The sequence below is a fragment of the Zeus faber genome (assembly GCF_960531495.2).
Source record: "Zeus faber genome assembly, chromosome: 14".
NCBI lineage: Eukaryota > Metazoa > Chordata > Actinopteri > Zeiformes > Zeidae > Zeus > Zeus faber.
In genome coordinates, this window is record NC_137200.1 from 20,762,795 (window position 1) to 20,786,131 (window position 23,337).

At 46.0% G+C, this 23,337-nt stretch overlaps 3 protein-coding genes across 5 annotated transcripts; 2 read left to right on the forward strand and 1 right to left on the reverse strand.

Annotated features, from left to right (window-relative positions):
* Positions 1 to 38: 38 nt before the first annotated feature.
* Positions 39 to 6,884, forward strand: ddx52 (DEAD (Asp-Glu-Ala-Asp) box polypeptide 52). The gene is made up of 15 exons (XM_080013954.1): positions 39 to 136; positions 383 to 635; positions 783 to 922; positions 1,064 to 1,249; positions 1,392 to 1,535; positions 2,045 to 2,156; positions 2,269 to 2,341; positions 3,761 to 3,964; positions 4,046 to 4,136; positions 4,849 to 4,971; positions 5,076 to 5,226; positions 5,333 to 5,408; positions 5,541 to 5,612; positions 5,727 to 6,008; positions 6,175 to 6,884. The coding sequence occupies exons 1-15, from the start codon at positions 50 to 52 to the stop codon at positions 6,245 to 6,247; spliced, it is 2,067 nt and encodes a 688-aa protein (XP_079870080.1). The 5' UTR covers positions 39 to 49; the 3' UTR covers positions 6,248 to 6,884.
* Positions 6,885 to 7,290: 406 nt separating this feature from the next.
* On the forward strand, positions 7,291 to 9,804 carry rpl23a (ribosomal protein L23a). The gene is made up of 5 exons (XM_080013950.1): positions 7,291 to 7,393; positions 8,514 to 8,694; positions 9,109 to 9,285; positions 9,446 to 9,515; positions 9,752 to 9,804. The coding sequence occupies exons 1-5, from the start codon at positions 7,324 to 7,326 to the stop codon at positions 9,764 to 9,766; spliced, it is 513 nt and encodes a 170-aa protein (XP_079870076.1). The 5' UTR covers positions 7,291 to 7,323; the 3' UTR covers positions 9,767 to 9,804.
* Positions 9,805 to 10,651: 847 nt separating this feature from the next.
* On the reverse strand, positions 10,652 to 22,951 carry birc2 (baculoviral IAP repeat containing 2). 3 transcript variants are annotated; one of them, XM_080013933.1, is made up of 14 exons: positions 22,535 to 22,951; positions 20,703 to 21,345; positions 20,112 to 20,392; positions 18,243 to 18,557; positions 17,847 to 18,144; positions 16,501 to 16,600; positions 16,336 to 16,414; positions 16,183 to 16,231; positions 15,650 to 15,892; positions 15,330 to 15,428; positions 12,534 to 12,689; positions 12,085 to 12,126; positions 11,878 to 11,938; positions 10,824 to 11,025 (listed from the first exon to the last, which is right to left on the reverse strand). In XM_080013933.1, exons 2-14 carry the CDS (start codon positions 20,932 to 20,934, stop codon positions 10,959 to 10,961), a joined length of 2,022 nt encoding a protein of 673 aa, XP_079870059.1. In that variant the 5' UTR covers positions 20,935 to 21,345; positions 22,535 to 22,951; the 3' UTR covers positions 10,824 to 10,958. The 3 variants fall into 3 exon arrangements, with proteins under 3 accessions (XP_079870057.1, XP_079870058.1, XP_079870059.1); XM_080013931.1 differs by lacking the exon at positions 11,878 to 11,938 and having other exon boundaries at positions 10,652 to 11,025; XM_080013932.1 differs by lacking the exons at positions 11,878 to 11,938; positions 12,085 to 12,126 and having other exon boundaries at positions 10,652 to 11,025.
* Positions 22,952 to 23,337: the final 386 nt, after the last annotated feature.

The window sequence follows — 23,337 nt, forward strand, 5'->3', positions numbered from 1 at the left end:
GACTCGGTCATCGCCTAGTGATGCCTGGATCGGACAGCACGCTGCAGCGATGGACGCCTTCGACTTGTTCAGGAAGCTTGGCGCTGGTGCTAAGTTTGACCTGAAGAAATTTGGCAGAGACGCCGAACGATTCAAGGTAAGACGTCCGCGGGTGTTGTGTATTGGTCGGTTTTAATGAAGGCGGCGGGAATACGCACGCACGTTTTCACAACACCACGTTTGAGGAGGTTCAGACGGAACAAATTGTAGGACAGGTTTGTTTTGTGGCACGTTGTTTCTACACCGGTGAGTATCTGTAAGTACACGCTTGCGTGCTTCCAAATGAGTGTTGTGGTTATTCTCTTTTTTTTTTTTTTGTATTTCTTTCATTGTTTTGCTGAAGGTTGTGAGATCGCAGGGGGTTCGAGCGGCTTCGGACCAGCTCTCTGGGATCGACTACTTTGGCACAAGGCAAAGCAACAGAGCCCAGGGCAGAGTTGAACCTCAGGAGGATGAGGATGGAGATGAGGGTGGAGACGAGGGTGGAGATGAGGGTGGAGACGAGGGTGGAGATGAGGGTGAAAGTGGTGCTGGAGGGAAACGGAAACGGCAACAAGAAGAGAGTACCGCTGGCACAAAGAAAAAGAAGAAGAAAGGTACCCCGATCCATGTGCACACTCACAAAGGCCGACATCCTACAAGTTCACCGGGTACATAAAACATGTTTTCGTGACTCAAAGCTGAGTATGACGGTTATTTTTGCGTATTGTCCTACCTTGTACTGTCCGATTGTGTGGCTGTAGCAAGTGGTGGAGCGCAGGAAAGCCCGGAGGCCGATGGGATTCGCTGGACCACGTCTCCCGGGGGAAACATTCCAAACCTCAAGAAGGACGGGAAAGAGAGCGCCTCTCTGAAGAGGCTGAAGGACCTTCATCAGGAGAAGGTATCCACGGTTGAAATGAGCCTTTTGAAAGACCCATTCAAAAATATGTCTCTTCCCCCGTCAGCTTGTACACACGCTTTGCAGTGCCGCCTCCGGGAAAGCGTGTCCCTAATAAATGACCATTTGTCATGATTTGTGTAGGTGAACCGCCTTCGATCTCAGCACCGCATATATGTGCACGGCTCGGACATTCCCGAACCTGTCTGCACGTTTGAGGAGCTGCAGTCGGAGTACGGTCTGAACACGCGCCTCATCCAGAACCTCAAAGACGCCGGATTGACCTGCCCAACACCCATTCAGATGCAGGCCATACCGCTGATGATGCATGTAAGTGCACGCATGCACGCACTCACACACACACACACACACACACACACACACACACACTGGTCGGCTGGTGTTACTTACCTGGTTTAAAAAAAAAAAAAAAAAAAAAACTGATTTCTTTCTATGTTCATTTCTTTGTCAGGATCGGGAGATCTTGGCTTGTGCACCCACCGGGTCAGGCAAGACTTTGGCCTTCTGTATACCAGTCCTGTCCCACCTCAAACAGCCAGCCAACATGGGCTTCAGAGCAGTGATCATCTCCCCCACCAGAGAGCTGGCAAGCCAGGTGCGGAACCCACTCTGACTCGAAAGTTTCAGTCCTCTGGACTAGGGCTGGATATCGGTATTTGATACTTTTACTCCAACCACCAACCTGGTTTTTTTGGTTGTTGAGTTCATGCAATCATATTTTTAGAATGACATTCAGCCCTAAATATGGTGGGTTTTTTGTTGTTGTTGTTGTTGTTTTTTTGCTAAGATGGATGGGTGGATGGATGGGTAGATACTTTATTCACCACCGGAAGGAAATTGCAGTGTCACAGCAGCTCACATAAAAAAAAGGTTAAGATAACAGAATAAAAATGTTACAAAGAAAATGGCAATGTATGGAAAAATGTGAAAATATACAATAAAACCGGTTAATTGTACACAATAAAATACGACAATATACACTAAACCAAATAAGAAATACAAAAAAATTACCAATAAAAATGACCCAATGACAAACATCACTGATTTTGTACATCACCTTAATGAAATATAGGTTATAAACCCCCACCCATGTCTTATGTTCAGACCCACCGAGAGCTGGTTCGCCTGTCGGACGGACTCGGGTTCCGGATTCACATCATTGACAAGGCTTCTTTGGCAGCGAAGAAATACGGCCCACAGTCAAGCAAAAAATATGGTAAGAGAAGCCCAGAAAAAAAACAAAACGATGTACTATCTGTTCGCTCGAGTTCAACTGCATTGCTCTCCATCTATCCCTCCCTCCCTCACTCTACTCTTACGTTTTGTAGACGTACTCGTCAGTACTCCAAACAGATTAATCTACCTCCTGAAAGAGGATCCTCCAGCGCTGGACCTCAGCAGGTAGAGTGTGTGTGTGTGTGTGTGTGTGTGTGTGTGTGTGTGTGTGTGTGTGTGTGTGTGTGTGTGTGTGTGTGTGTGTGTGTGTGTGAGTGAATCAACCTTACTGGGTTGTTATTTGCTGTTTATCTTTGTTTTAACTGCAAGAATCTTTTGCAGACAGGGTTTAATCTAAATCAGGGCTAAAATAATCCCACGTAAATTAATCCAGGATTTAAAGATGCCTTTCTCAGATGTGGCTTAATTTCAGATGATTGAGTTGTAGACTAGGTAGTGCTGGACTAAGGGGATGAAGGACTAGTCAGCTCCTTCTGTCTGCTCTTGGTGCTGGTCTTAGTCCAGATGATCCATTTCCTCTGTTGTCAAGGTCGACCTGGAGGCCCCACGTCCATTAATCCAAAGATAAAGCTGCCTCTGGTCAGGTTTCATTTAAACCTTCACTCAGACCCAGATTAGCTCTGATTACCTCGGCCAGTTTGATGGCTGCTTTATAGTCGCTGTAGTGTTGTTTAGTGCGTGTATCATAAATGACGTCATTGCGGCGCCCGTGGCAGCAGCGCACGGCGACTTGGCGCGAGGGCGCGTACCTCCCTAATTTTTGCACTTCAGGTAATTCAAGATGGACACATTTCCGAAGGAAGGTTTCAAGATTCAAGAGGTTTATTCGTCACATACATATACATATACATACTTCCATACATATATGCAGTGAAATGTAAAAGAGTTGTGAGAAGAGGTTCGCAGGGACAGGCATCTGTACGATCCATCCAGGCATGGCCAAAAAATTCCATCCACCATTACCAGGTGGCGTTGAATTAATGGAAGGAGATAGCACTGTTATGGACTACTGCAATATCAGGACTTCATCATGTTTGAAATGTGCACAAAATCAAGATTTATCGAAAAATAACCTGCACCGACTATAATAGAAATGCAGACATTTAACATCTTCTATTTTGATTCCACTGATATTTTCTAGTTATTCAGATCCTTCCCTCAGGACTTCTTTGTAACCTTTACAGCAGTTCTTTCACTTTCCCCTGGTGGTTTGTGCACATCGCCTCCTGTCTTTCAGGAGAATATCACCACAGCGTCTTCACAGCCACAAGTCAACAATGAATGCTCGCGCCCTCTGGTGGTGCGCGCGCCACGAGTTGGCATGCCTCGCTTGCGGCGACTATAAATCGCGCTCGAGACTATTTAAAATTATGACTGAGGGGCAATTTCAGTCGGTCATGATCAAAAGTGTCAATTAGTCGAAGGTTAGGCCTGATCTGGGTCCGTGAAACCGCCCCATGGAGTTTAAGATTGGTTCAGCTCTGTGGACATTTGGTGAACCTGACTTTTATTGGGGGGAGGGGGCACTCGCGCCGCACTATTTACAATATGGCAATACCATACGATAGCGTTTGTGTGTTTCAGTGTGAAGTGGCTGGTGGTAGACGAGTCTGACAAGCTGTTTGAGGACGGTAAGTCCGGCTTCCGGGAGCAGCTGGCCACAGTGTTCCTGGCGTGCTCCGGTCCGAGAGTGCGCAGGGCTTTCTTCAGCGCCACCTGCACGGCGGACGTTGAAAAGTGGTGCAGCCTAAGCCTCGACAACCTTGTCTCCGTCAACATCGGACAACGGTAACGCCCCCACCCCGTGTTTCGGGTAAATCTGCGAGTACTGTCGAACATCTGTCTCATGCCTAAAAAACGGCGTTCCAGGAATACAGCCGTTGAAACCGTGGAGCAGGAGCTTCTATTTGTGGGGACGGAGAACGGGAAACTGGTGGCCATGAGGAACATCATCAAGAAGGTAAAGTCACTGAACATGCATGATATCACAAACTTATTTTGGGCCATTGTCACGAAACCGCCATAAAACGTGTCCGTAATGAACTGACACACACATTCACAGAGAATGTGAAATAATTCATTTAAATATTAAAGTACACGCCTGCTATATGGCTCACTTAGTTGTTTTTAACTATTATATTCTTTTAGTGTTTTATTCTGTGCTTTTCCCATCAAAACCTCCATTATCGTGTTGTCCACACAAAAATACATTGTTACGGTAATGTACCCCCACGTTCATTACATAACACATAAGTCTTTCTATTTTCATGTTTTAAAATCAATATATTTTTTTCAAATATGAGATTCTACATTGTAATGGTAATGTATGGGGGACATTACCATAACAATGTATTTTTGTTCCGGACATGTTACGATAATGGATTTTCTTGATAAGAAAAGCACAGAAAAAAACACTTGTAAAATAATTTAAAACAAATAAGTGGGCCTTATACCGGGTATTGTGTACTTTAATATTTAAATGAATTATTTCACGTTCTCCGTAAATACGTGCATCAACTCATTTGGCACGTGTTTTATGGTGGTTTCACGAGAACGACACTTTTGGGGGAAGACCCCGGGTCACACACCATTCGGTTACGAGCAGTTGATAAGCACCAATGTAGCTCTTCTCTGATTCTTTTTTTTTTTTTTTTGGACCTCGTTCCTCCCAGGGCTTCATGCCACCGATGCTGGTGTTCGTGCAGTCTATCGAGCGAGCACGGGAGCTTTTCCACGAGTTGGTTTACGAAGGCATCAACGTAGACGCCATCCACGCCGAGCGCACACAGCAACAGGTACAGAGACGCAGAGCGACGCCGGCGAGCGTCGCGTCGTCGCTCGGGTGTGACGTTATCGTTTTTTTTTTTTTTTTTTACTTTGTTTGTTTTCTTTCCTTCAGAGGGACAACGTCGTTAATAGCTTTCGCTCCGGTAAGATATGGGTGTTGATCTGCACAGCCCTGCTGGCCAGAGGAATTGACTTCAAGGGAGTCAACCTGGTGCTGAACTACGATTTTCCCACCAGTGCTCTAGAGTACATCCACCGCATCGGTTGGTCCCTGTTCTATACCTAGCAACATTAAGTGTTTAACAAAATGCTGCTTAATTTACCTGTCAATTTCTTTACCGTACTTTCTTTTTTAATGTATATCATAAGGGCGCACCGGCCGAGCTGGACATAAGGGAAAATCAGTTACCTTCTTCACGGAGAATGACAAGCCGCTGCTGCGCAGGTATGTATTGGATGAAAGAACAATGGAATTCTAGCTTCTTATATTGCTCTAGCCTTGTTCTGTGTCGCTCTGTTCTGGTTTATATATTTCATTATCGGCCTTCAATGTTCGTTCTGTGACTGTATTCCTCAGCATTGCCAATGTGATAAAGCAAGCTGGCTGTCCGGTGCCCGACTACATGATGGGCATCAAGAAGATTCACAGGTACGCTCGTCTTCTACCTGCCACGGGCGCCATTTTGTTTATCACACTTCATACGGTAACTGTGATAAATGGTTGCGGGAAAGTCATTTTTTCTTTGGTTTTCCTGTGATCCAGCAAGAAAAAGCGAAGGCTGCAGCAGAAACCTCCCAGGAGAAGCACGATATCCACCACCCCTCGTTTCCTGAAGACGAAGAGTGCCAAAGGACTGAAGAAACAAAGGAAAGGACGAGAACAGGGCGTGGAGGGAGAGAAACGGGAAGAAACTGACGCGAAAAGAGCCGATGGGCAAAGCCAGGGCGGAGACGGGGGGAAAAGGGGGCGCGTGGTAAAGAGGAAGAAGATCCAGAAAGCAGAGCAGACACCAGCGGCGCAGCCCCCGGGGGCCAAGCAGAAGAAGTGAGCTCAAGTGCTTTGATTTTCCCAGTACCATCTGGGAGGCTGTAGGAACAGACGCAAGCATTTTTGTTCCTGTTGTTGAAATCTCAGGGAGATCCTACAGGTTAATGGCTTTGAGGACGGTGGTCGTTCATGTCAAATGTCCTTTTTTTTTTTTCCCCCCCAGGTCCGCTAAGAAAAAAGTGAATGGAAGCAAGAAGAGAGTGGATGTACCAAAACCCGCTGTGATTCCCTGTTGATTCCTTGGCGTATGAATAGATATAATAAGTTGTTTTCTAGTAAGTTATGGCAAGCCTCCATTTAATCATATATCTCCTTTTCATCATATACCTACCATGCATAACCTCCCTCCAAGTGCCTCCGACGTGAGATGAAAGATGTGAAAAGTGATTGGGACAATTCCGAATAAAGCACATTGGACGAACGAATCCAACATCGCAATATGTTTTTGATTGATTGGTTCAATGTTGCTGCTTTTCTGGATTTACGTTTTGGTTGGGATTAAAAAAAAAATAAAAAAATTTAAATTTGAAATGTTTTATTTTATTTATAATTGTCCTTGAAACTATAAGAAGTTGAGTCACTAATATTCATTCATTCATTCATAGATATACACTAGCTTTCCTGTGAGTTTGGAAAAGGGTATTTTAGTACAGTGTAAATACAGCAGTATAAAAACTATCACCACGCATTGACAGTAGTGTAATAAAGCCCGTAAGTCGAATTTTGCCATAACTTGATGTGCTTTTTAACCCTAATTTCGTTATGTCGGCAGTCCTCAGAGAAATGCGGTGGAACACATTTTGTTGAAAACAGATGCTCTGCTGCTTTGAGAGGAGGACAGATTTACCGATATTCACTTGTTTTTCCACATTCGAGTCAGATGTTTTCCATATAAACATGTATATTGAAATACATCACATGAAATCAAAACGATTAAAAAAAAATACATAAATTACAATTATGTCATATTTCTGTTCGCTTTGCACGCGTGTTTATTACCGCTGACCATGTATTAAGAACGTTATTAACTTCTCCACACGGGAAGACGGTTCTTCTTCTGGCGTTTGGACGCCAACGTTGCGGAGCGTTACCGCCACCATCAGTGCGGGCGTGTGGACCGGAAAATCAAACATATTTTACTTACCGGTCCCACCCCTCCTAACCCGACGAATATATAAACCCGAAGCTTTAATCGTTTGTATATTACACATTTATAATCCATACAGCTGCCATTTATTTGATCGATAAAGTGTCGAGACAATGTGCGGGAAGGGGTTCGCCAACGATCGCGATACCCGCGGAAACCTCGCCCATGCATTATACTCTGGGAGACCCCGCGTGTCCCTCCTTTCCGAACATGGCACCGAAGGCGAAGAAGGAAGGTTCGTCAAGCTTTGGGGTTGAATCGTCCGTGTAACCGAAACGCGCGTTTTAAAACGCCCGACCTCGCTGTAGTAGGCGAGCCAGAGTCACATTTAACTGATGCGTGTCTTTAAAAGTGGGAAGAAAGGGCTAACCGTTACGTCTACGTTGCTAGTCCGACGGCAAACGTTACCCGCCGCTGTGGCTGTGCTAATGTTAGCGTGAAATCTGGTGTCTGCGCATAAAATGTCCGTATCTACTATATATATACTTCAATGGTAGAATAATATATTCTGAGTATATCCACGCGTTACACTTAACACGTTTTAATGGTGGGCTGAGACGTGGGAAGCGTCCTTTCAGTGACACGCTAACCTGTGCACATGGGGACTAGTGCGGCGTTGTAATGCTAGCGGTTCTCCTCAGACGGCGGCATGCGTCTGCTACAGGGCCGATGCGTCTGACGAGCCCCGAGGGTGAAAGGTTGTCGTCCACAGTAACTCGTTTAAGGACTAAATACTCTGGGAACGCGGCGCGACCGTGTTAAATGTTAACGAACAAGCTAACGAAGCGGCCGTCGCGCACGCGTGCTGCTGTGCGTGGGCAAGCGCCTTACGTTTGGATTCGGCGACACGGTCGTCGAGCTGAGGATCTTTGGCTGGGAAATGGAAATGAGCGAAGCTTCGGCCTTTGGGGCGTTTTTTGAACGTGGCCGATTCGCTCATTGCGCTCCCCCAAAAGTAATGCGGCTGACAGAAGTGAACTGTTATCAGGCAGCCAACTGAATCGTCCAACTCGCGTCCCCCGGCTCGTCTCCATTGCATTAGCTACCGAGTGAATGAATTGTTCGGACATCGAACGTTTATTTTTTTTTTTTACTGAGAAGCGCAAGAAGTGATTAATAGAAGAGCTGTGCCTGTTACAGTAGTGTCCTGTCTTATCTAAGTGATTAATGTAAACTGGTCTTTCACAGTGTATATAACCAATCATTTAAAAAAAAAGCTAATTCAACTGGAAAGGAGCAAAGATAATGTCTATGTAAATCAGTCGGATGTGGGCTCCATATAAACTAGGCATCAATTGATTTAATTTTATAAACATTAGTACAAAATGAACCTTCTTTCCCCTGACTCTCTTCAGCGGTCCCGGCCAAGACCGAAGCCAAGTCAAAGGCGCTAAAGGCCAAGAAGGCCGTGCTGAAGGGAGTGCATAGCCAAAAGAAGAAGAAGATCAGGACCTCTCCCACCTTCCGTCGTCCGAAAACCCTCCGTCTCCGTCGGTCACCCAAGTATCCTCGCAAGAGTGCCCCTCGCAGGAACAAGTAAGAACCATGTTGTCCCACGAGCATTCACAAGGTCAAATATTCCACCTGGTGCAGATGATGCTTAAAGCGATCAAAGTATGAAAAACATGATTCAAGCAATATATTGAACTGATGCACTGATTTCCTTTAGGTAGTGATGCGCATATACATTTATTATTCCCCGTCTCCATCATGAGCTGATATGACCCGCTGCTTGTGACTTGACATTTTGCTCTTGGAACAATTTAGGACTCCTGTAATGGACATAGACACTTACATCACTGTCTTTCTAAAGCCCAAATTGTCCAACGCAATTCTCGCAGATAGGCCGGCGCATCCCTACTTTTTGGTGTCTTGCGTATGGGATGGGAAGTTGTGGGTTTGAAGTAGGGCAAAGCCTTTAAACCATTAGCCTTGTCTTGGCTCCTCTAGGTTGGACCACTATGCCATCATCAAGTTCCCACTGACGACAGAGTCTGCGATGAAGAAGATCGAGGACAACAACACGCTGGTGTTCATCGTCGATGTCAAGGCAAACAAGCACCAGATAAAGCACGCCGTCAAGAAGCTGTATGACATTGATGTTGCCAAAGTCAACACGCTCATCAGGTACGTGTCTGCGGTTAAAGTTTGCTTCTGAACTGTTCTCTGGGCCTTTGTTGATTGCGGAACGGTGGTGATCTGGGCATCTGCTGTAATGAATGACTTTGTTGAGTTTTAATAATCTTGGCTCTGTATATTTATCTTTGTTTTCCTCGTGTGTCTTTAGGCCCGACGGTGAGAAGAAGGCATACGTTCGTCTTGCACCAGATTATGATGCGTTGGATGTTGCAAACAAGGTAAGTTTTCCACTCCCGGCACACTCACTATTTATCAGAGCAGTTCCCCAATATTTGATACAAAATGTTTCAAAGTTGTGGAGCATGGATATTCTGTGCAAGTGATGTAAATTATATTTTGTCTGAATGATAGTGACGCATTCAAAGGAACCACTGATGCCAGAACCCGTGTGTGTATATATAGCTATACTCTTATTTGTTTACACATCCTAAGTCTTTGTTTTTTTTTCTTCCAGATTGGCATAATCTAAACTATGGGACGCACATAATAAATATTTGTAAAAATTTATTTTGGTTGTCATTTCTCTTGGATCTGTAAAGCACACTCAGGAAGAAGTTTTATTTTTTGCACCACTGTTTAAGGTGATTGTAAATGTAAAAATCTGGTCAACAAGTCATTGTTTTGTGATATTGGAGCTGTCTGAAGTCTCCTCTCCCCAAAATATTTGCCTACTACAGCGACTATTTCCAAGTGTAAACATGTAAATCTTTCAATTATTTAGGAAAGTAAATTTGTTTTGTGAAACTTGGCTTTTATTCCACTAAAATACTAAATAAATCTAACAATGGCATTACTTTAGGTTTTGGAATAATGAATCAGACTATGTAAGCACACCAAAGAAAGGAACCGTAGACTGAATGTTTTCAGCTTCAAATATGCAATTGGGGGTGTTGCCTCATTATGCAATTTGAGTGGAGTCTCCTGAATATTTAAAAATTGGGACATGGCCATGTTTTATTCCTTCACCATAATCCTGGTGACATGGCCCAGTTGGTGCTTTTTAACCTTCAGGAACTGGATCTATAAAACTGATTTTTGTATTGCTCAGTGATTAGGTCCATATCTTCATGAATTGCTTCAACATCCAATTGTTTTGTGAGTTCTCAGGATGTGCAGCAAAATAAGGGTACAGTGGGTGCCCTTTTACAGGTTGTTATATCTGGACATGACAAAGTAAAATAACTTAAGTACTTGCTGTTCGATACATTTTACTAGAAAGTACTTGCCTACTTTTAACCAAGTGGAAATGTTAATATGCTATTTACTTGTAATATTGTGTCAGGGTACTTGGGTAAACAGGTCTGAGTGCTTGTTTCACCATGGCCTAACAGTGACGAGGAGACTAGAATTTTAATTTCTGCACTTTTAATTCACAAAAAGTTTCTACAACGGTTGCAACCAGCAATGACATTGCTGTAGTTTTAATGGAAAGTTATTTGCCCATGCTATTTTTTACCACTCATACACAAGTATAGAAGAGCCTTGGTGACGGCTGCACCATTTGAAGTTGCCTTGGTCTTCTGGCTTTGCCTAGTTATGAGAGGAAGGTTCGGACGGTGCCCTTGACCAGGCCTCGGCAGATGGGACACTTTCGCAGTGAGGGTGCGCACTCCTTGCACACCACCAGGTGCCCGCACGGGATGAAGACTATGTTCACCTCTTTATCCATGCACACTTTGCACGTGCGCTCCTCCTGCAGCCGGCGCAGCTGCTCCTCCATGGGCAAGTCTGGAGGGAGGGAGGGAGGGAGGAACATGATGCAGGAAAGGGGAGACACATCAACTCATTAGAAGCATAAAACATGATCAGACAAGCAGAGGTAAAGCTGACAAACACCCTGGAAATGGGGCTGAAGACCCACTGTCCCATAGTTGTTAAAGCATGCAAAGGGGAGCCTTCCAACCAAAGCAATAAGCAGCAAATTCAGCGTGTGTCAAATGGTCACGAAACAGTCAAATTTTGTTTGCTTTGTGCTAAAAAGAAATCCATGCATTCAGACACATTCCAATTCTAAACAGCCTTACTGTTTGTTAGGAGCCATTATATGATGCACATGGACACCAATCGACAGGAGAATTGACCATACTTGTGGGTTTGAAAAGCGCAACAAGAAACAATCTTTCTGGCATTCAACATGGCTCTTCGTATTGAGGATATTCAAACCTGGTGTCAGACTGATCCAATACCTATATTAAATATCAACATCATTTTGAGCGTCAAAAAGGTAGAACAGCATCCACAAAGGACTGTTCCGGTAACTTAGGTTTTGCAACCGCTGCTACTCTTCGGTGCATTTTATGAATTTACAGTTTAAAGGGTACATTCGGAGTCACTTGACAGGTGTATCGACCCCTTTGGAACCTGGAAAATATAGAGAACTCACGACGGTTGTGCTGTGGAAAACCACAACCCGCCAGGAAGCGTTTGGAACTCATTGTCAAAGCTGCACACAAGTCCTGAACGAATGTATTGCTTACAACCAATTTCCCGCGTACATGGATTGGTCGCTCATAAGGCTCTTGGAACCCCTTCTGCCATTCCCCAATACGAGTTGGTGTCTTTGAACAAACATCTACTCACGTTCTAACCCTCCGCTTGTCAATTTGTGTTGGTGCAAACTCGAAGGCGATGGATGCGATCACTAAAATTGTATTAGATAAAAAATAAATAAAAACTGTTAAATACCCTCTGTCCCATTCTAAGAAGATGAAGCAGAAAGTAGAAGTGAAAGCGTTCCACTGGCCGGCCAATCAATAGCAAAAAAGCAGATTATGTGTGTGTATATACCTGAGAGATGCTGACTTGGTGATGTAGCTTCATTTGCCTGGGCTGAAAGTGCAGTGGAAAAAAAAAAATTAAGTCTGAGAACACTAGACCGGATCATAAGGTGATGGACAATAGTTAAGTTAGCTCTAGCAAGAGCCACGGTCTAAGGATTTGGGTTTTTGTTAATGAATATGGTCAACCAAAAAAGGAGAAGCTCGCACGACTATCTTATTTAGTTAAAAAAAAAAAAAAAAAGCCCAATATTCTAGTTCCTCTATATAAAAACAAAAGTGCATATTTAGACTACATAATGGATCGAGTAGAATTATGTAGATTTAAGTAATTTATGCAGAGAGGGATTTGTTTCCCGGCGAGAGCTCAAATCAAATTGACATCTGGTTCCTGTCGATGCGGGAAAAAGAAGTCATCGAACGCCTGCGCGGACACGCGGTGCGGCGCGGCGAATGTACCCATGAGATCTCGGAGCAGGAGGACATCGTTCTTCTGGATCCAGTTCCGGAAGACCTCTGCCGCCGCGTTGCCCTTACTGAGGACCAGCTCGATCAGCCTGGTGGTCTGCTGCTGGGCGGACGGCTGGGCCTGGATACCGGAATATTCCTCCACGGCTGCGGGAGCAGGGACAGGGAACGAGTCAATCTACTTGTACTGCGATCTGCGACTCCCAAGTATTGACAGAAGTGAGGGAGAGAAATTAAAAAAAAAAAAAAAACATAACAGGAAAGGTCTCGGGTGTTCGGGAAGTGCAACAAAATGTGTCAACAGACGAACGAGCCTCCGAGGCCATCCCGGGTCAAAGAGTTAAGTCTTATTGCGATGACTAATTCATAGCAGAACTGTCCAAATCGAATGAGTCAAGAACCCCTTGACAGAAAAGCGCCCTGGAAGTTTGTTCTTTTAATAATAGGGTTTCCAAGTTTTCCCATTTACGGTTTGTGCAGAATGAAAATGACAATGTTAATGGTTAATAGTGCGGCACAAGATGGCACAAAGAGCGTGTAATACAAAAATAAAATTCTGCCATCATTCATTTTGCTCATATGATTTCAACTAAGAGCACATTATCATTCACAAAACCCACTGTCATGCAACCACGGGTTGTGGGAGTGGCTGCGAACGTCGAAATCCTGCAAAGTGAGGTCATTTGAAATCAACGCCTTTCATTGGAGTGGGTGGAACCGCCACAGAAAGTTGCCGATAGGGGGGTGGACATTGCTCGTCTTATTAGAACGGATTTGTCTGGAAACGCTGTGCAGCGGCGGTGGCGACCTTGGTCCATTCAGGATGGCAACTGACCGCTTCACTGGCGGGATCCTCATGCGCACGTTCTGCGGCCCCCTCACATGCAGCTGACTGTCCAAGTCCTGACACCATGTCTTGTAGCGCAGCCACTCTGCAAACAGCTCCAGAGAGGAGGCCGAACCGGACTTTGGACGCGTGGCGCGCTTGAAGTCGGCTTGTTGCTCCGGGGGCAACTTGCTTAGCAAGCAAACCAGGTGGGGCAGGTCAACTCCGCCTCCCCGCCAGGTCCCAGAGATTTCAGCAGGCCAGCCAGAGACCATACTCGCAAAGGGAAGCGCTCAAAAGCCGCCGCATCTCCCCCGGCGCACGTCGGGCGACTCCAAGACGCTTGTGATCTTCTGGGGGGGCGATTTGGTGGGGCTGACCATATCGGTCGGTAAGCGCGGCCATGGTATCGCTGTACGTGCAAGTACGCCTCGGCGATCACTTTGCTTCTTTCAGCTTCAAGTGGTTAGTGAGTATTTGGTACCTCAAGAGTTCCGTGGCGTCGGGGGGCAGCAGGTTTTCCAGGGAAATCTTGAGCCTGGAGAACTCGCTTGGGTCTCTGCGACTGAGGTTGGGGGCGGTGGGTCTGGGGCCCCAGTACGCCAGCTGGGTCACTTCCACCTGTCCATACAGGATGTCAGTGGGAGCAGGAGGCTGGGGCCTTGAGGTAGAAATCCCAATGTTGGAAAGTCATGGGGGTGGGGGCTGGGGGTAGAGTGACCACTGTGTCCGACGGAGGACCCGAGGCGGACGAAACTGTCTGAGGGGAACAAAGTCTGTCGGTCGGACAGGGTGAGGTCGTGACGGAGGAAGCCGTCCCCTGGAACCGGCCGTGGCTGTTGACTCGTATCCCGATGTGACTGGGGGTGCTGCAAGCTGCAATTGAAACGGTCTTGGTCGTTGACTCGCACCATCCGACGGAGCAGGCTTCACGGTGAGTAGAGCATTCTGCGCCTCCTTGCCGGGCCAGGGAGGGAGCACTGGCCAGTTGCGTGCATTGAGTGCTGAGCTCCAAGCAGCTGAGCATTCTTAGCCTGGACGGCTCTAATGGCCTCCTTTATGCTGGTTGGGGGCCAGCGGGGTCTGGGGGAGAAGGGGTGTGGCTCTTGGGGAAGGTACGGGGCCAGCTGAACGGTCTCAAGAAGATCAGCGTCCTTCTGTAACCTGGGACCTGGAAGGGTCTGCGTGTGGCGGCCTGAGGAGTGCGGCCCTGGTATATCCTTCAAGTCTGGCTGGGGCGGCCGATGATACCTCTCTGAACGCCCGACTTTGTATGCCCACCTCTCCGTGGAAGGGCATCACCGCAACGGTGAGGGAAATAACTCATGTCGCAATGTTGGATATAACACGGCGTGGAAAAAACCTGCTTTGGTCTGGGTCCTCGACGAGCCTGTACGTCATGTGCAATTTCCATTGGTGAATGCTCGACCTGGCTCAAAGGACCAAATCTTAGAATAGAGTAGTTTATGATGGAGCCAAGGGTCTGGTTGGGACATTACAACAGAGACTGAGGAGGGTTTTCTTGTTTATTGATGTGTGTGTGTGTGTGTGTGTGTGTGTCTGTGTGTGTGTCTCCTCTTTGGCGTAACCAGAGTGCAGCCTGGGGTTGGGGTTCTGATGTCGTTATGTACTTTGCACCCTTCATCTCTTCTCCCTGCTTCTGACGTCCTCCCAACGATGGGCTTCATAGGGGGAAGATTTGCGAGGTCACAAGAGACATCACATGATGATGCCCCTAGGTAGCTACAGCAACCAGAGGGGGGGGGGGGGGGGGGGGCTAGGAGGGGAAATACCCCCAATCCGTTTACATGCATTACCAGCGACTGGATCTCACCACCAGACCACATTCTCCCATAGGAAACCTCTATTAACACAACCATAGACTGTATAACCTGACACTCATCGGGGCCTATTCCACAGTATCATTCCTTGTTTCTAAGGAGGGTGTTTTAGAAACATACATATCACATTTTGCTCCCTGAGATGTTCCAACACAGACTCAACACTCTTGAAGCGCTGGATCAGTGCTGCCTGATGTCTCTTGAGGAAGGTAAAGCCATCTGAAAGAGAAAAGGAATAGGAGGACAATATGAATATCTTGTGTTCCTTAAAATGAGTGTGTGCTCTAGCACCTATCTACCTATCACAGAACCACTATGTGCGGCTTGCCCCAGTAAATGTAGTTGTAGAAGTTAAGCTTCCTGATAACTGTCATGTTTAGAAACAGGTTTAAAAACAGGTTGAGGGAGCGGATCTGGTTTCAGAACAACGTCGGGCGTACCTGAGGCCATGGCCTCTGCCAGCATCTCGCGCTCCTCCTCCCTCTTCTGGTCCTCGGCGCACAGCAGGTCCGAGACCAGCTCCTGGACCGTTTTGTAGTTCTCCCCGCTGGTCAGGATCTTGCTCTGCACCGTCTGCTTGACCAGGCTGCGGTCAAAGCCCATTTCCAGAGCGGACTTGATCACGGGGGTGTTCATCATGACTGCGTCTTCGGAGCGCTCCTCTCCTGGTCCCAGGTGAACCACTGGGAGCAGAGGACAAGCGGTAGGAATATTAAATAATAATAATAATAATAATAATAATTATTATTATTATTAAGGCATCGCAACATAAGAGCGAGGCCTGTAAAATACACACTACAACCATTTGATAGTCTCTAACAATGGGTTCTTCCCAACTACTTTTCCTCATCTCATTTTCCTATTTCAAAGACCTCTGACATGTTTGTACGATGATTCTTTTTTGTTTTTTTTTAACATATCAATGTAAAACTTTCAATTCAGTACATTTCTTCCACTGAACATAATTGATTACCTGGTGGATCCACAAACTCTCTCGAGCTGCTGTTTCCATTTGTCAAAAGCTATCGAGGAGGTAAACAGACAGGAACAGTTCAGCAAGATATGTTAGATGCAACTTGTAAAGGGTTCACTTTTATTTTGTTGTTTTAGGGCGGTCTTCACCAACCTGCTCAAATAACCAAGGAAAACGAGCCTGGATCTGATGCACAAAGTCCTGTCCTTTCTCTTGGAGCAAGTATTCACACCTGCATTTAGGCAGCAGCGTAAGAATCAGCCCATGAATGCAACGGCTACATAGTGACTCTGCGGTATCACCGTGAAAATCCTTTACCTTGGAAACCACTTTGCATGTTCGACCCACGGATCGTCTCCTGACTCCCAGCAGCGCAGTCCTCCGTCGCAGCAGAAACACTTCACATCATCGTTTCGCCCTAAGAAAAAGAAAAACAAATAAAAGGTCCAATTCCACAGAACATAGGGTATTATTATTAAACTGTATATTCACAATATCAGTATGAATATCCACTATATAAAGATGGCAGCACCAACAGCGTAAGACACGGTTTGGACAACCGCCACACACATCTGAGTTCATATCATAAAGAATGAACTTCATTGTAGACTACAAATAAAATTTAAATGGTACAGATATAGATGACTCATCATTCAAAGATGTAACAGTCTTAACCCTAACCCTACCCCTAACCCTAACTCTTGTCCTAACCCTAGGGGTGCAACGGATCACAAAACTCAAGGTTTGGACCATATCACGGTTTTCGGAGTCACAGATCTGATCATTTTTTGTATCAGCAAAAATATATATAAAAAAAAAAAAAAAAAAAAAGAGACAAATGTAACTTTGCTTTCCATTTATTCTCTAATTTATTTTCCATTAAAATATATAAAATAATCAATACTTGATTGTTAAATTAAACTGCAATATGAGGCATGCATGATACCTTCTTCCTTTAAACATGGTAGTGAGTGAAAAAATATGATTAGATCCGCCCCTAAGTAACTGAATTTAATTCCAGTAACAGCAAGCAGTATCGTGTTCAATTTCTCACGTTCATAACAAACGAACTTTCATGAAAATCGGTTCAGAATAAAGCAAGTTACAGTCGATTATGTAGAGCAGTTTTAATACGGACTCTGAATACATGATTCGATTTGACTGACTTTTTTCCTAATTCTACTCATATCACAGCATCATGTTCTGTTCAACATTATCATCTTATCATTGATATCACAATCATATCATATCCATCATGTTAACTACTCTTGTGGAGGGCGTAGCGGCTCTTCTCACAAGCTGCCGCTCTCTGATCTGCCCTCTCAAGAGGACATATTGTAAAATATATCATATTTTATTGAATCTGAACACTTTTTCTTTAAATTATTAGAAGGCACAAGCTGCAAAATCCAGCTGAGCTCCGGCTCCTGCGGCTCTGACTTTGGTTTTTCACTATGATGGTTCAATTTTACAATTGATCCGCGGTTCACACGCGTGCCGAACCGTGGGGGGGGGGCCGTACGGGTCACGGATTACCTATATTCCGTTGCACCACAACCTTACCCTAACTCTACCCATAACCCTAACTCATCATTCAAAGATATGTCTTGTCCTAACCCAAACCGTATTCACTGAACATGAGCCTTTGATTGTTTATTTCCTACCCACGTAGTAGAAACCGGCCTTCGCTAGCTGGTCGGGCCTGACGGGGATACGCGAGGGCCAGTTCACAAAGGTGAGCAGCCTCTCTTCATTCTGCTGCATGGACGGATTGGACACGTTGCTCAGGGCCGGCGCTCCACCGCACAGCTGCGAGGCCCCTGCAGCCACAGACCCTGACCCAGCACCGGCCCCTCCGGCCAGGGACACATTGTCCGCTCGATCGCCTCTGACGAAGCGGCAGTTTGGATAATGCCTCTGGTGCTCAGACACAGCCCTGTCGCCCGGCTCCCAGTTGCTCAACTGCAAATATAATACAGATTTTATGCCATTATTCCTCCGACGTAGCCTACAATGTTGCTAATTTCCAGCAGCCGCAAGGGTCTTGACGTCGTGCGCACCTGTCCCCCGCAGCTGAAGCAGGACACTCTGTCTCCCTGGCCCAAGTAGTAGAAGCCCGCCTTGGCCAGCTCGGCGGGGGTGATGATGGAGAGTGTCCAAGAGTGGAAGGAGTCCAGACGCTCCTGCTCCCGACGCATGCTGGGGTTGTGGCACGCTGGCGGTCTCTGGTGGGACATGTCCTCGATGGCGCGAGAGCTGAGCGGGCTGGAGGGCGGTGGAGCGGAGAAGCCCATATTCACCGGCTCTTCCCCTTGACTCACCGCCGGGGGATTCGGAGCAGGGACCGGAGCTGGGACAGGACCAGGACCGGAGAGCTAGGGTGGAAAAACAAGCATCTCTATAAGCAGACGATCATATATCAGCATTAGAAGGTTACAGACGTCATATGCGTATATCTGTCCTGAATCTCCTTCTGGGGACTAATAAAGTGTTACTTCATATGCTATTGCAAAAGGTATAAAGCAAAATATTCATTTTGGAAAACAAAACAACTTACTAACACAATTTCAGTCAATACATTCGATACACAGGATGAACACAATGAATGACATGACGCTTTATTTTTTTGTGTCGGAATCATTTATCATTAAAATAAATTAGTTACATTTCTTAAAAAGTTATTTCATTTATGGGAGTTTGGTGGCTTAAAGGTCTAAAAATTTCAGGACCCAGGATCAGAGTGGTGAAAACTCCACTTGCTTTCACACTGCCAGGCGAAACTACCACACTGGCACCTGAACAGGGACTCTCCGGCACCGGGAAGGGACACAGAAGGGCCATCGGAAGATGCCCTGGAGCCACCAGCGGGTCAACAGGCGGCCCCAGCGCCAACCCTCTCCTGACTGGCGGCAGCAGCACCCAGGCGGTCCGGCGGAGGACTGGGGGAGGAGCAGCCGCAGCAACCACCACAGATAACTGCCTGCAGCTACCTCCTCCGCCAAGCAGCCACCGCCGGGACCAACCCATTAGCCAAGCAGCCAGGCCACCCCTCCAAGCAGCCCCCACAACAGCCAAGTTTGGCCACGCCTTCACCAGCCAGCACAGCAGCCCGAGGCCCCACGCTCCGGAAGGGAGGATGGGGCAGTCTGCCGTCGCCCTGGGGGAAGGAAGACGGTGGACCATGCTGCTCCGGGGAACGAGGTCCCCTGGAAGGGGACCAGTCTGATTTTTTTTTTTTTTTTTTTATGGTTTAAGGTTTAGCAACCCTGTTTCAGGATCTGTGTTTTAGGCATTTTGTTTTTCATTTTTGTTCTCTGCTTGGTGGGGCGGGGGGTAAACTTCGGCCAGGTACTCTCCCTGACCCCAGTTTGGTGTCGGGGGTATGTGGTGTGGTTTGACCAGCCACACTTGACCTGGGTCTAGGAAATTGGGGATCCACAATCAGAGTGGCTGCATACCTGTCGCTCATTGGTTGGCCTAACGAGCACCAGATAAAACCCCAATCCCCACACACACTAAGGAGGAGCCCCTGTCATGACATACCTCCATCTGCTCCCGGGCTAATTCCAACTAGCCCTCTCTCTACAATAAGCTGGTGTCCACAACCCCATCCTCTGTCTCTCTGTGCTGGAGGTCCCTGAAAATGCCACTTTGGTGGCGTGCGGTAGGCAAAACTGCCACAGCATGTATCTCAAATTTTTTTTCTTCCCCTTTAAAAAACAAATTTGCCGTTTACCCTGTTGCAGCTAAACATAACATAACTACATAGAAATTTGTGGAAAACAAAACCAAAACAATGTGCCACTACAACGTCAGCCAATACATTCAACACAGCTATTTGGCCTTCAGTGATCATTTGATTGTTTCTCCCATTGTGACTGAAAATCTTCTCAATAATTCGGTTGGAAGGTGATTGGGGTCATAATTACCGGCAGGCCCGGCACGCTGCGCAGCGGGGAGAAGGCGGAGTGAGAGGAGGAGAGCAGGTTCGCTGTGGACGGGAGGCTTTGGATGAAGGAGCAGGAGGGGGAGAGCTGCCGGTGCTTCTCCGTGGGACAGTCCCCGGCCTGCCAGCCCTCCGCCGTGGCGTTGCACCGGAAGCACTGCACTCGGTCGCCCACCCCCGTGTAGAACCATCCCGCCTTCGCCAGGCTGCGCTCTGTGACACCGGAGGCCGGAAAGCGAGCGAATGTGGAAAAGCGGAAAAGCTCTGGAGGACAATAAAATAAAATTTAATAAATGAATGAAATAAGAAAGTAAATCAATCAGAAAGTAAATCAATAAATAAGTAAATAATTAAATAAATACACGAACAAGCAAATAAATAATTTTAAAAACCAATCGACTAATAAATGTATAATTTCACAATGGTTAGAAATGTGGATGTTACGACTAAGCAGGTAGAGGAGAACAGTCTATGATTTTATGATGACCACAACCACAACTCTTGAGGGCCGTGGTCGAATGATAAATAAACTCAAAACAGTGACGGCAAAAAGTAATCAAGAGAAGGTCGGTACCTGAGGAGTTGTCGTACTGCAGATCAGGCGGAGGTCCATTGCGACACAGGCCCATCAAAAACTGGCTATTTTTGAGTTGAAGAAGAGTTTCCATTTTTGGGATAAAAGTGTAGAAAGGAGAAAGAAGATGCCCTTGCGAGGGGGGAGAGGTTTGAGAGTACCAACGGTGTGTCACGCATTCACACTTACACCCACACACGCTGAGGGAAATCACCCTACTGATCCTACTCATCTACTGAGTCATTTAAGGTGGAATGTCATGTCAAGCATCAGATGACTTTAACCATTATTAAAATTTATTATCAATGTGAACAATAAAAATAAATATTTTGCACACTATAATCCAAGCGAATGTTCCTGCATATTCTTCCAAGATGAAGATGTCTTTCAGCTACTCGCACACAAACACACTAAACATGACCCTAACCATGATGAGCTACTGAAATGCATTTCACGCACATACACACCGGGTATCACAACTTCTCAAACCCCGCCCCCCATTGGGGCATCCCCTACATTGGAGTTTAGGCTTCCATTATGAGATTTTACCAGCCAATTGAAAAAATAGTGGGTCCCCTCTGAGGACAAGAATGCTTCTGTTAAGAATTTTGGAACTCTTATTTTAATACACAGATGTCAGCACCTGCAGAAATGGTGGTGGTGGGTGGGGGGTGACAAGACAAACATTCAGACACATATAAATAATAAATATTTTGCATTAGTCCTGGACTCAAAGGTGAACAATCCCTGTGGTGTATGAGGACGGGAGTCCATTAGATCATTTCACATTGTTTAATATTGATACTTCTAGGGCGGGTCGAGCCTGTGAGTTATTAAAATACATTTTTTACAAATCCAAACTGGCTGAATAAAGGACATCTCCGGGTATGTATATATTTTTTATCTCACTGAAAAGAACGAAGTAAGACAGCAATATGACAATATGAATGCAGTGTTATAATGCTGCATTCATGCCACATGGGAATTATGGGTCAAAGTCACTGTCGCTTACGACAAGTTGCTGTCAAGTTGTGACGTTTTGTGTTTGAGCTCAGCCAATGACTGAGGTTCGCCAGAAACCTCTGCTAATGCTATTGTTTATAACTAACGGCAGATTTCTGTCTGTTAAACACTTCTTACATTCCATCCACATACATACAAGAAGAACAGAAGTGAGCATGGTAGACAATGTTAAAATCAATGAAATAGTTATTACATTAATTCTGATAATAACAATAATAATAATCATAATAATAATAATAAATGACAACATGATCATAATAACAATAATGGATTATGATCATTTTATTAATAAATACGTGCCAAATGTGAGCAAGTGTGTGCATGACAGCATACATTAGTTCCGTGTATATATTTTATTTAATTCTATTATTTTGCTCTTTTGGGTTTTCTGTCTTTTGTTCTCTTTTTTTGGGGGGGCGGCGTAAAAATTTGCGCCACGCCAGTACACAGCTGGCGGTCTATTCCCGCATTTGTAACGTCAAGTGGGAAAAGACCAAATGACGTCAGGGTATTTCCAATCGTCCTCCCCGCCGCTCACGTGAGACTTGAAGGCCGCATCTGGCAGCCAGCCGAGCGGAGCGACGTCACAAACCCGTTACGAACGCAGCAAGTTTGACCGACCCCCGGCGAACGTTCATCCCCAGAGGCAACAAAGTATGAGCCTAAACTCAAGCAGGTCGTCGATGATATTTTATATATAATATGTGTGTGTGTGTGTGTGTGTGTGTGTGCAGAGAAGGACAAAAAAAAACCCAAACAACCCCAAAAAGATTACGAGACTCAATCAACGGGCTTTTGCATGAACTCACCGAAACGTACAACCCGGTTGACACGGAAAGTCCCCGGCGCTGCCTCCGCGCGGGTGCTGCCCGTTTGAAACGGCAACGAAGCGCACACATCCGCGTACTTAGACGTGGGCTCTCTGTGCGCCATGCTCGTTTCTAACCGACGACATAACACATGCGAATCCGTAAATAACTAGCTCACTTGCGTTGACGTCAGCCCGGCACCGCGAATTGCAGTAGAACGTAGGGCGCTAACAGCCACGCCAAACAGCGGTTATATGTGCGGATTTCTTTTTTTTCTTTCTTTCTTACAGGTGGACGGATGGTCTCTTCCAACCGACCGGCGCCTCCGAGCGTAAACAAGCGAAAACGACGCCGTCGACGGAGAAGCAGCTGGACGGGCTGCCCGTTCTTGGCCGTAAAGGGGCCGTCAACTGTCGCAACCGCCGCGCTGCCGTAGCACGCCCAAGATGGCCGCCGTAGAGTGTGTACTCTACGTTCAGATATAAACGCATATGAATGTAGGCGCATTGAGCGCATAACATATTTGATTTAAAAAAAAAACAAAAAAAAAAAAACAGTTTTGCACGTATAAAGTCATAACAACAATAATAATAATCATTATTTCACATGATTCGGATTTTCTTTTTTTTTTTAAAGCGTAATTTGTAATATTGTCTCGTAGCAGTGGCGTGCGGCGCCCAGCGTCAGAGACCGCGGCAAGATGGCGGTGCTGTTGACGTATCACGGCAGGCGGCTGGCTCGTCGAGGTTCCTGTACGCGGTAAACCGGCGAACTGCAGGGAACGGTGCGGGAATCGAAACACG

Bases quoted from the DNA above. Each gene is read 5' to 3' on its own strand.
- ddx52 (XM_080013954.1), top strand. From the start codon at position 50: ATGGACGCCTTCGACTTGTTCAGGAAGCTTGGCGCTGGTGCTAAGTTT. The intron at 1,536-2,044 runs GTGCGGAACCCA...TCTTATGTTCAG, and splicing joins CCAGAGAGCTGGCAAGCCAG to ACCCACCGAGAGCTGGTTCG. The intron at 4,972-5,075 runs GTACAGAGACGC...TCTTTCCTTCAG, and splicing joins CCGAGCGCACACAGCAACAG to AGGGACAACGTCGTTAATAG.
- rpl23a (XM_080013950.1), top strand. From the start codon at position 7,324: ATGCATTATACTCTGGGAGACCCCGCGTGTCCCTCCTTTCCGAACATG. The intron at 8,695-9,108 runs GTAAGAACCATG...TGGCTCCTCTAG, and splicing joins AGTGCCCCTCGCAGGAACAA to GTTGGACCACTATGCCATCA. The intron at 9,286-9,445 runs GTACGTGTCTGC...GTGTGTCTTTAG, and splicing joins AAAGTCAACACGCTCATCAG to GCCCGACGGTGAGAAGAAGG.
- birc2 (XM_080013931.1), bottom strand. From the start codon at position 20,934: ATGAGTAGGATCAGTAGGGTGATTTCCCTCAGCGTGTGTGGGTGTAAG. The intron at 18,558-20,111 runs GTAATTATGACC...TTTCCACCCTAG, and splicing joins GCAGCGTGCCGGGCCTGCCG to CTCTCCGGTCCTGGTCCTGT. The intron at 11,026-12,084 runs GTATATACACAC...CCCTCCCTCCAG, and splicing joins ACCAAGTCAGCATCTCTCAG to ACTTGCCCATGGAGGAGCAG.